This window comes from Lipotes vexillifer, unplaced genomic scaffold (genome assembly GCF_000442215.2).
Source record: "Lipotes vexillifer unplaced genomic scaffold, Lipotes_vexillifer_v1.1 scaffold12, whole genome shotgun sequence".
Lineage (NCBI taxonomy): Eukaryota > Metazoa > Chordata > Mammalia > Artiodactyla > Lipotidae > Lipotes > Lipotes vexillifer.
Window position 1 is genome coordinate 3,178,804 of NW_006796716.1, and position 12,855 is coordinate 3,191,658.

The window sequence follows — 12,855 nt, forward strand, 5'->3', positions numbered from 1 at the left end:
GTTTCAAGCAGGATCACCTCGCAGGTAAGCACAAGGTCAGTGGAGACGCATTATCTGGGATCAAATCCCAGCCTGTCACTCACTCGCACTAGCTCTACGGGTGCCATTACCACTTGGTCCCTAAGGTCAACTGTAAAATGGGGATAACGTCACTGCCTATCTCACAGGGCCGCTGTAAGGATTATGTTAGTTAAACCTGCAAAGCACCTTAGAACTGGGGCTACACAATAAATGTTCAATAAATGCTAAAGTATTGTTATTGTACAAGCAGAAGAACGAATGACAATCCAACCTGTTTTAAAAAGAGCTCTGGAGGCTGTTCAAGGTGGGCGGCGTCGGGGGTGGGGTGGGAAGAGAGTGGAGGCTGCTACCATAGTCCTGACACATCTGGAGATATAGATATATACTGACTGGTTGGCTGTGCCGGGTCTTAGTTGCAGCGTGCGGGCTCTTCGTTGCAGCATGTGGACTTCTTAGCTGCGGCATGCATGTGGGATCTAGTTCCCCAACCAGGGATCAAACCTGGGTCCCCCACACTGGGAGCACGGAGTCTTACCCACTGGACCACCAGGCAAGTCCCCTGGATCTATATTTTTGTAAGGTTTTTTACTAAATCCTCAATGAGACCTTGACTTCCTCTGAAATCATTCTTATCCATGTGGAGGAATATGGCAAGGATGTGGTAAAAGTGTACACCACTGCACACTGTTGATGGCAGTAAAAACTGGTACTACTCCTTTGGCAAGAAACTGCCACTACTCCTTTGGAAAGAAACTGGCAATACATTTCAAGAGCCATGAACTCTTTTTACACTCTGCGATCTAATTATTCCCACTGCTGGAAATTTATCTCAAGGAAATGACCCAGAAAGGGGGAAGGGAGACAGGTGCATAAATTCACTAAAATATCTTCTAAAGAGAAAAAGTGGAATCAATCCAATGTCTAACAAAAGGGAAAATGTTAGGTGTATCATGGCGTGTCAACTGCTGGATATTATCAGTCACTGAAAAAATTATGAAGGACCAGAAATGCTTATAATGTTAAATAAAAACAAGCAAAGGGGAAACTGTTCAGACACTACAATTATCATTACATACAAATGACATGTGCATATGGAGAGATTAAAAGAAAATGGACAAAGGTGATCTATGACGATGATAATATTTGAGCTTTTTCCATTACTCTTATGCTATTATTTACATTAAATTTTAAAATCTAAGAATCTGACATTTTATTTAGAGTATAGGAATACTAGGTAAAATGCCACTGAGTGTAATTGAAACTGATGTTAACTTTTAAAAAAAAACAGATGAATGGGGACTTCCCTGGTGGTCCAGTGGTAAAGAAGCTGCCTTCCAATGCAGGGGATGTGGGTTCGATCCCTGGTCAGGGAACTAGGTTCCTATATGCTGCGGGGCAGTTAAGCCTGCACACCGCAACTATTGAGCTCACACGCCTCAACTAGAGAGCCTGTGTGCCAAAAACTACAGAGCCCATGTGCTCTCGTGCCCATGCGCCACAACTGTAGAGCCCATGCATCCTGGAGCCTGTGTGCTACAACCACAGAAGACCTACACGCCACAACTAGAGAAGCCTTCACGCCACAATGAAGAGCCCACACCACAATGAAAGATCCCGCATGCCACAAATGAAACTTAACTCAGACAAAAAAATAGAAAACAAACAAAGCAAAAACAAACAGATGAATGAATACGCTGGGGAAAATAAATCCTTTTGTACCATGGAACTGCAAGGACATGGGAAAACATTTGTGATACAGTGTTATATGAAAAAGTAGGACAACTATAAATATAATTATATACATAGGTTTATATGATAAATATTAAAATTGAAATAACATGAAAATGTTAAAGTGATTATTTTTAGTAAGAATTATGGATAATTTTTATTTTTGCCTATTTTCTGCATATTCTAAAAATTTCCAAAATGATCATATATTACTTTTATTCTCAAAAGACACAAAGGCTATGGATAGTTTTCCAACATAATATGTATAAGAGTTTTGGCACTGAAACAAATAGTTCAATCCAAAACATAAATTGAGGGGCTTCCCTGGTGGCGCAGTGGTTAAGAATCCGCCTGCCAGTGCAGGGGACACGGGTTCGAGCCCTGGTCTGGGAAGATCCCATATGCCGTGGAGCAACGGAGCACGTGCACCACAACTACTGAGCCCATGCTCTAGAGCCCGTGAGCCACAGATACTGAGCCTGTGTGCCACAACTACTGAAGCCCGTGTGCCTAGAGCCCGTGCTCCACAAGAGAAGCCACCGCAACAAGAAGCCCGCGCACCGCAATGAACAGTAGCCCCCACTCGCCGCAACTAGAGAAATCCTGCGTGCAGCAACAAAGATCCAGCGCAGCCATAAATAAATAAATTAATAAATTAAAACCCATATAAATTGAGTGCCTTTCAAACGCCAGATACCAGCTGAGATATGAATTTTATTAGCTAGGGACAATTTTGCCCCCCTCCCCCACGAGGGAACACTTGGCAATGTCTGGAGACATTTCTGATTGTCAATAACTGAGGGGAGGGTGGGTGCTGCTGGCATCTAGTGGGTAGAAGCCATGATGCCCTTAAACATCCTACAATGTACAGGATATAGTCGCCGACAACAAAGAATTGTCTGGCCCAAGGTGTCAACAGTGCTGAGGCTGAGAAACTGCTTCCCGCCACCCCCAGTTTTGAAATGATTACAACAGGTGTAGTGAACATCCATCATCTCATATAGATACAGCATTAAAGAAACAGAAAAAAAATTCTTGCTTTTGATGAGAAGTCTCTTAACAACTTTCATTCACGATGTACATCAGTGTTAATTATCTTTACCATGTTGTACACTACATCTCCAGTACTTATTTATCCTGTAACCAGAAGTTTGTACCTTTTGACTACCTTCATCTAATTCCCCTTCCTCCCATTCACCCACCTCTGTAGCCACAAATCTGATCTCTTTTCCTATGAGTGTTTGTTTGCTTGTTTTTGAAGTATAATTGACCTACAACACTATCTTAGTTCCTGGTATACAACACAGTGATTCAATATTTCTATACATTTCAAAACGATCACCACGATAAATATAGTTGTCATCTGACACCATACAAAGATATTACACACTTACTGACAATATTCCCCACACTTACACATTTCACAGCTGTGACTCATTTATTTTTTATTTATTTTATTTTTTTATTTTTTGCGGTACGCGGGCCTCTCACTGTTGTGGTCTCTCCCGTTGCGGAGCACAGGCTCCGGACGCGCAAGCTCAGCAGCCATGGCTCACGGGCCCAGCCGCTCCGCGGCATGTGGGATCTTCCCGGACCGGGGCGCGAACCCATGTCCCCTGAATCGGCAGGTGGACTCTCAACCACTGCGCCACCAGGGAAGCCCCGAACTCATTTATTTTGTAACTGAAAGTCTGAACCTCAGTCTCCCTCACCTATTTCTCTCCTCCCCACTACTGTCAAGAAACTGCCCTTGACGTACTTAGTAACAAATCACTTCAAGGTCACCCTGGGTTTCTCTGGTAGGTGAGCCTGTGTCAGGATAAGTAACATTGGTATCAGAATACATCATTTTAGGAGTTCAAGGCGTCACAATAATCCAAACCGGCTTAACACCATCCTGTGGTATCATTCAGACAAGTCCCACACTGCAGGGCGTCTTCACTGAACTGCTGGACCAGCACAGACAATAAGTGGGGATATTTCCTCTCCAACAACAGAACGGAACTCCTAGCCAGCTGCCCCTTACCACTTTATAGGATAAGAGCCAAAAAGCTCGAGTAATTTATCTCCAAGTTCCTCAAGAACCCAGAAGTGCACAGAAGCCACCTTGTGGCACAACTGATTATCACCACATTAAATTTCTGTTCACTTCAACCACCTAGAAAACCTACTTTCCCTTTCACAAAATGAAAAATAAGGAAGGAAACTGACAGGGTGAGGTAAAAAGCACACAAACCATCTTTATGAAGTTATCCCTATAGCACTCTCTATCTAGCTCATTTGGTGTGAAGCATATACAACCATGTATTATTACTAATCATTTTTTTAATAGGTACAGGTGCTAACTTCACAAGTAGCAGAGCAGGGCTCATGCATCATAACAATGATTTTCAAATCTGTTTGACTGCAGCCCACAGCCCACATAGAAACTGAAAGAAAATTTCACAAAACAGTTATTCAGGGTGTGATGCATTCTGATATTTTCTAGTCTACTTTATGTATGTTTGAAAAAAACATGAAAAAACCAACATCTGTAACCTCTAAGCTGATTTCATGACCCAGTGAATAAAGGATCACATCCCATCACATAGATGGGCACAAACATCTATCTTTCTGATAGAACTGAAGCTCAGGATGGGGGAGACCCAGTGAGAGGGCACAAGGCCGTTTTAAACAGGTTAGAGGTTCTGGATGAAATCTACCATCTCATATACTCTTCATAGCGTTGGGCAAATTAAAGAAAAGTGACTGAAAACTGCACGATCACATGCACCTAATGTGTAAAAGGGGCTAGAAAAGGGGGATTTAAGAAACCTCAGCTCTGGGGACTTCCCTGGTGGCGCAGTGGTTAAGACTCTGTGCTCCTAGTTACAGGGGGCCTGGGTTTGATCCCTGGTCAGGGAACTAGATCCCACACGCATGCCGCAACTAAGGAGCCTGCCTGCCGCAACCAAAAGACCCAGCGCAACCAAATAAATAAATAAATATTAAAAGAAAAAAAAAAAAGAAACCTCAGCTCTGGGATGCTGCCTCCTATCTCCTTCAATTCTAGAACGGATCACTAAAAAGTTACTAAGTGGGCTTCCCTGGTGGCGCAATGCTTGAGAGTCCGCCTGCCGATGCAGGAGACGCGGGTTCGTGCCCCGTTTCGGGAGGGTCCCACATGCCGCGGAGCGGCTGGGCCCGTGAGCCATGGCCGCTGAGCCTGCGCGTCCGGAGCCTGTGCTCCGCAAATGGGAGAGGCCACAACAGTGAGAGGCCCGCATAACGCAAGGAAAAAAAAAAAAAAAAAAAAAAAAAAAAAAAAGTTACTAAGTGATTCCACAGACCCACTACAGGTTCATTAAGTACAAACTCAGAGCAAACTAACCTGTTTCTTGTTCGGAAAGGGTTCTTAGATTTATTGGTGTGGGAACCGCCCCTCCTGGTGCCCAAATATGCTATATCTTCATTACAGCAAGGCATTTGGAAAAGTTATCAAGCTGTGGAATTTTAGATGTAGAAAGAGCTTATCATTTTACAGACTAAAATTAAAAAAAAACCATCTGCTCAAACAGGAGATGCTAAGGTCAGGGTAAGCCAGAGTGAGAGCTGAGCCCAGAATCTATGCCTACTGTACTTACTCCCTGACCTAAAATTATCTTAGTTTAGAATGACACCTCTGTGGGTAAGAGGAAAGAAGAGTGAGTCTAGCTGATTCTTAGCTGGAGAATAACTCCACCCAGAGTTTTAGTGAACAGGTCCATGTTGGCCTAGATGGAGCTCGCTAGTGGATGCTGGAGGGCTCTGGCCCTGGCCCTGTCTGGCTCAGCATTTTTACCAATGAATGACAAAAGGAGGTATGTTTATCAAACCTGCCCCTGACATGGTAACATGCTTAATTCGAGAATCAGAATTCAAAAGGATTTTGGAAACCTGAATCAATGGAGCCAATAACACCAAGCTGAAATGCACAAGAGCTCAATATCAAGTCCTGTAATTGGATTCAAAAAACCAAATAGAGGGTGGGTTCCAGGTAAGACAGAGCAAGCACATTTGACCCCGTTTCTCCACTGAACACAGCTATAGAACCTGGACAGCATGCATGGACTCCAAAAAGCACACAGACTGGGGAAAAAGACCAGAATACAAAATACCACTGGAACAATATTGTGTTTCCTGTTTTTTTTCTTTCTTCCCTCCAGTATCCCCCAGCCTGGACTCAAGGCGATCCAATACACAGAGGTGGAAACTGGGCACAGACACAGTTCCAAGAGAAACCTTCTACTTCTGATTCAAGGAGTAAGAAAGCAGACTCCTAAGGCTCAGAGGAAGAGAAATTCTTGTGTTTCTTCTTTTCTCTCCATTCTCTCACACCCTAGCTCCCAGGCAATCCTGCCAGTGTCAGGATGGCCACAGCGACTGCGGTGCAATAGGGGCTTGCATGTGCAAAAACTTTGAAGGAGGGGAACCTTCCTCTCTGATCAGCGGAGCTGTGGTCCTAAGATGGCTGGGCAAACTCAGTTGCTTTTCTTCTCTGTCCTCCCACCACTCAGCCCTGGATGCAGGGGCAGCTGTACAAAGTATGTGGCAGAGTAGGTAACTAAAGCCCCAACTTTCTTTTCTTTCTTAAATATTTATTTGGCTGCACCAGGTCTTAGTTGTGGCATGTGGGACCTTTAGTTGTGGCATGTGGGATCTAGTTTCCTGACCAGGGATCAAACCCGGGCCCCCTGCATTGGGAGCTTGGAGTCTTAGCCACTGGACCACCAGGGAAGTCCCCATACAGGATCTTTTTTTTTTTAGTTGCGGCATGTGGGATCCCGTTTCCTGACGAGGGATCAAACGCAGGTCCCTTGCATTGGGAGCTTGGAGTCTTAACCACTGGACCACCAGGAAAGTCCCAAGCCTCAACTTTCTGGCTGGAGGTCTGAAAAGGGGAGCCCCAAGAAACCAGAAACTACAGGGGAGATCATGGAGAGAGGATTAGAAGAGACATCATAAAGCTGTTTGTAAACTCCTGGGCCCGCCCTGACAGCACATGCATGGATCTGGCCCTAATCGTCATGCCAAACACTTTGAGAACCGAACTCAAAGAACTAAACCCTGACTGGCCACTGGGTGGCACACACAGGACACACCTGAGAGCACAGCAAAAGCTTTAAAAACCAAACTGACACAGGAACCACAATCTACAGAAGGCTGCTCAGAACCTGTGTTCCGAACACAACCAGGTTGACTGTCTGCTAAAACAAACATCAGCAAGCCCAGAGCCTCATCATATAATATTCAAAATGTCCAGGATCCACAGAAAACTACTCGGCATGTGAAGAATCAGGGAAATCTCAGCTTGCACGGGGAAAGACAATCAACAAATGCCAATGTCAAAATGCCCCAGATCTGGAAGTACCAAATACTTGAAAGTAGCTATTTAAATATTTTTCCAGGAAGTAAGAGTGAAGACTCCTGAAACAAATGGAAAGACAGAAGACTGCAGCAAAGAAATAGAAGGTATAAAGAAGAATCGAATGGAAATTGAAAAACTTTTCTGAAAAACATAATTCACTGGATAGAATCGATAAGCAGAATGGAGGTGACACAGGGAAGAGACGGCTCAAAGTCAGATCAATAGGACTTATCCAATATGAACAACAGAGACAAAAAAAGATTGAAATAAATAACTAAATAAATCCCCGGGGCTTCCCTGGTGGCACAGTGGTTGAGAATCTGCCTGCCAATGCAGGGGACATGGGTTCGAGCCCTGGTCTGGGAAGATCCCACATGCTGCGGAGCAACTAGGCCTGTGAGCCACAACTGCTGAGCCTGTGCGTCTGGAGCCTGTGCTCCACAACAAGAGAGGCCATGATAGTGAGAGGCCCGCGCACTGCGATGAAGAGTGGCCCCTGCTCGCCACAACTAGAGAAAGCCCTTGCACAGAAACGAAGACCCAATACAGCAAAAATAAATAAATAAATAAATTAATTAAAAAGAAAATATCCCCAATTTGACAAAGATACACGCTTGCAGATTCAACTAGCTCAGTGAACTCCAAACCCAACTCCAGGATAAACCCAAGGAAATCCATGTGCAGACATATCATAATCAAATTCTCAAATTCCTGACATCTAAGGATCTTGAAAGCAGCCAGAGAAAAACAATGATAGGAGAACAATTTGAATAACTACATATTTTTTAAAAATCAGAAATCATGGAGGCCAGAGGAAATGGAACAGCATTTCAAAAGTGCTGAAATAAAATCTGCCAACCCAGAATTCTATATCTAGTGAGAATGTCCTATAGGAATGAAGGTGAAATAAAGATAGCCTCCTATGAAGAAACGCTAAGATAACTTATAGCCAGTAGACCTGTTCTAACTGAATGACTAAAGGAAGTTCTTCAGACATAGGGGAAACAATACCAGATAGAGGTCTGGAACATAAGGAACAAAGAAAAAGCAACAGAAATGATAACTATCTGGTTACTATTCAAGACTATTCTCTTGAGATTTCTGAAATATATTTGATGACTGAAAACAAAAACAGTAACATCATAAAAACAAAACCACCATATGCTCCAGCAATTCCACTTCTGGGTATTTATCTGAAGAAAATGAAAACACTAATTCAAAAAGATATGTGCATCCCAATGTTCAGTGCAGCATTATTTACAATAACCAAGATATGGAAGCAACCTAAGTGTTCACTGACAGATGAATGGATAAAGAAGATGTACACACACACACGAATATTACTCAGCCATAAAAAAGAATGAAGTCTTGCCATTTGCAAGAACATGGATGAACCTAGAGGGTATTATGCTAAGTGAAATAAGTCAGACAGAGAAAGACAAATACTGCATGTTTTCACTTATATGTGGAATCTAAAAAACAAACCAGAAACATAATCCACTGACAGAGAACAAACTAGTGGTTGCCAGAGGGGAGGAGGATGGGGGAATGGGCAAAATAGGTGAAGAGGATTAAGAAGTACAAACTACCAGTTATATAGTAAATACGTCACAGGGATGGAACGTATTGGGTTGGCCAAAAAGTTCGTTCGCTTCCCCATAAGGCGTAATGGAAAATCCCAAACAAACTTTTTGGCCAACCCATACAGCAACAGGAATACAGCCAAAAATATTATAATAACTGTACGGTGCACAATCTATGAAAATATCAAGTCATTATGCTGTACACCTGAAACTGAAAAAAATATTGTAAGTCAACTATAGGTCAATTTAAAAAAAAGTAAAATTATCTGAAGGGGTTTTCAGTGTATGGAGATGTAATACCTAAGACAACTATAACATACAGAGTAAAGAAATCTATGTGATGAAAAGTTCTACATTCTCCTTAAAGTGGTGAAATGCTGATTCCAAGTAGACTGTGAAAGTGGTATAAATATAGTAATCTCTAGAGGAACAACTAAAAGACTATAAAAAAGGAAACAGTTAAAAACACAATAGATAAATTAAAACAGAATAATAATAATGTTCAAATAAATCCAAAAGAAGACAGGAAAGGAGAAACAGAGAAACAAAAAACCAGAGAGAACAGGACTTCCCTGGTGGCACAGTGGTTAAGAATCCACCTGCCAATGCTGAGGACATGGGTTCGAGCCCTGGTCCCGGAAGATCCCACATGCCGCGGGGCAACTAAGCCCATGCACCACAACTACTGAGCCTGTGCTCTAGAGCCCGTGCTCTGCAACAAGAGAAGCCACTGCAATGAGAAGCCCGCATACTGCAACGAAGAGTAGCCCCCGCTCGCCACAACTAGAGAAAGCCCGTGCACAGCAACGAAGATCCAACACAGCCCAAAATAAAGAAATAAAATAAATTTGTTTAAAAAAATTTTTTTGCCCTATTTCCTACTCCCTCTCTGCAGATCCAAGGTAGCCTCCCGATCAATAGCCTCCTACTCACAGTAGCTGTGAAAACCAGCAGCCTAGCAGCCACTGGAGGAAGTAAACTGCCCTGCGAGTTCCTCAGAAGTCCCACACCCAGAGCACTGTCCCTATTTGACCTGTCTGGCAGCTCTCGGGAAACTTCCACTGGCAAGGCTTGTCTTGTCTTTATTCAACCTGACTCAGTGAGAACAGCCTTTTCCTCAGGGTATTTGTCAAAAACAATCAGTGGCAACTGTTTAACATCATAGCTGCCTGAGGCAGTGTTAACAGTGGAAGCAAACAAGAAACTGACCAACAGTTTAAGAGGAAAAGCTGGTAATCTAGAAGGCCACAGGCACGTGCAGAGCTGTGCACATGTCTAAGACAGACAAGTGATGGCCCTAATCTCACCTCTGGCTAAACTTGAGGCTCTGTGTAAGAAGGAAGTGAAGGCTAAGGCAAAACTGTAAACCACCTGCCAGAATGGTGAAGGCATGCTCCACCACACACAGAAAGCCCCTTGGCAAAGATCAGGAGACTTACTGGTTCAAAGCATTTCAGGAAATCTCTGATCTTCGGCTGACCACTAAGCTAACCAAGCAAAGACTTCAGTTGCCACACACAACAAATATAAGCTGTACAGAGTTAGTTCAGGAAAGTCACTAAACACATAAACAGCAACAAAGACAACAAGCAGCAAAAACAACCAACCCTGGGCAGGGAGGGTGAAATTACCAACAGCCAAGGAGACCTTTCTATTTTCCAATATAACGGGGTCCAAGCCACAGTACCTCCTTCAACAGAACATGAGACTGGTGGGGTGCCCAATCCTTCTGCCCTTGGACCAAGTACTTCCACATTCCTGTGTGTGTCGGATGGGGGAAGGGCAGGGAACGTGATGAGGTGGCTTATTTGAGGGATGATGTCCCAGCAATCACATTTTGGTACTGTAATATAATTTCTTCTCGGAAATGGTAGGGAACAGGCTAAAACCATACCATATATAGTGTGTCACACAGTATATTTACAACTCATAAGCAAACTGATCCTGGAAGGGGCCAATCATATTTCCATATGTCAGTGCAGGTCTGATTTTATCTTAAGACCAAAAATCACAATTAGGAACCATGTCTAGTCAATCAGGGAACAGCCACCAATTCAGAGATGTGGTGACCAGTTGTCACTGTTCCGTCTCTTAGCAACCTTGGTCCTTTCTATCTGGGACCTCTCTCTCCCTGGCTTGCAGCCCAGGGGTTCCCAAAGGAGTGGCTGGCACCACTGGCCTTGTGATAGGTTCGGAAGTGGGCAGGACTGGCAGCACTGTGGGATGCTGACACATTACTCACCCCCTATTCCTCCTTCTAACAAATCTCAATTCTGTCTAGGGTGACAATGTACCCAGCACCCAGTGATGGATCACGATACATTAAAGATAGTCATGACAATTCTGTTTTCTTTTCATCTAGCCTGATGACAGCAAGGGATGGCAAAGTGACCTAGTACTGACCAATGAAATACAAGGTAATACGTGATGGGGGATATTTTGCTCTTCAGTTAAAAAAAAAAACCACAACAGACAAGTACCACTTCTTTCCCCTCTTCTTCCTGCTTTAAACCTAAGTATGATGCAGCAGCCATCTCATGCCCACAGGATAAAGGCCAAAAGAACTGCAGGGCTACTGGGCCTGACACTGCTGAGCTACTCAAGGAAGCTCAGCTACTCAACCACACTGGGCTGCCACCTACCACCAGATTTCTTGTTATGTGAGAAAAATAATTCCTCTTTGCTTAACTACTGCTAGTTTTCTATTTCTTGTAGCCAAAAGCATTCTTAATTGATTTGCCAAGTGACTCAATAAGAGCCAAAGAGACACAAAAACTCTTTTGCTAGGGACACCCCCTCAGTCTTTCCTACTAGGCAAGAATGAGCCAGGGTGTGGCCCGCAGCAGCTACTGGTACCTCACCACAAGGAGGAAAAGAGCCTCCCTGAGGACAGGGAGCCAGGGGACAGAAGGAGACAGTGAATGCCAACAACATCAGAGCTCCTTTACCAGCCAGGCCCAAGAGGAGGTCTGTCCTGGACTAAACGTGAGGCAGTATCTTTCTTTTTTGCTTAAACCAGTTTGGCTTCCTGACACTTGCAATTAAATGAGTCGAAACTAATAGAAACAAGCCTTCATTTCTTCAGAGGCCAGCCAACCTACTCCAAACTCTAAATCTCATTCTTGACAGGTCAACCACTGTGATCAGCACTAAGAACGGTCATGAAAGAAAAGTGGGTACCACTCACCTTCTTTCTGTTTCTTCTGTTCAAGTTTCATCTTCTTTGCCAATAATTTCTTCTCTTTTAACTTCTGGCTGCAAATGCAAAATAATTAATTCCTTAACTACCTATTTTATATTTTAGAAAATAAACACCTACTTACAGAACCTTTAGCAACTTAGTAATTACACGAATACTACGATAAAATGAAAGAAATACTTCCTCATGACTCTAATACTCCAACATCATCAACATTATCAACCTGTTTCCTTCATGAATCAAGATCAGATTCTTTGGAGTCCTGAGGTGATTAGCGCAATCCAGAAATACTGGAGATACTTTCTCATTCAGAGATATTTAGGGACGATTTTTTTTTTTTTTTTTTGCGGTACGCGGGCCTCTCACTGTTGTGGCCTCTCCTGTTGCGGCCTCTCCCGTTGCGGAGCACAGGCTCCAGACGCGCAGGCTCAGCGGCCATGGCTCATGGGCCCAGCCGCTCCGCGGCATGCGGGATCTTCCCGGACCGGGGCACGAACCCGTGTCCCCTGCATCGGCAGGCGGACTCTCAACTACTGCGCCACCAGGGAAGCCCTAGGGACTGTTTTTAGAATCCTGCTCAGCTCTCTAAAAGTTGAAGGAGCATTTATTAAAACAACACACACACGTGCACGGGTGCAGTCTGTATACTCATGTAGTCACTTAGGGAGGTTACAGACCCTCCTTTAAGGGAGAAGCTAACCGGGAAGTTTGCTCATAGCAACTTATTAAACCTGATGTTAAAATACCGACATGGGGCTTCCCTGGTGGCGCAAGTGGTTGGGAGTCCGCCTGCCGATGCAGGGGACACGGGTTCGTGCCCTGGTCTGGGAGGATCCCGCATGCCGCGAAGCGGCCGGGCCCGTGAGCCATGGCCGCTGAGCCTGCGCGTCCGGAGCCTGTGCTCCGCAACGGGAGAGGCCACAGTAGTGAGAGGCCCA

At 44.1% G+C, this 12,855-nt stretch overlaps 1 protein-coding gene across 1 annotated transcript in view; it reads right to left on the reverse strand.

Moving 5' to 3' along the window:
* PRKRIP1 (PRKR interacting protein 1) overlaps positions 1-12,855 on the reverse strand; it is a 23,397-nt gene that overhangs the window by 4,688 nt on the left and 5,854 nt on the right. Inside the window, exon 5 of the mRNA XM_007468817.1 lies at positions 11,906-11,973. Coding sequence (XP_007468879.1) covers positions 11,906-11,973 — 68 coding nt within the window. The remainder of the gene's footprint in view (positions 1-11,905; positions 11,974-12,855) is intronic.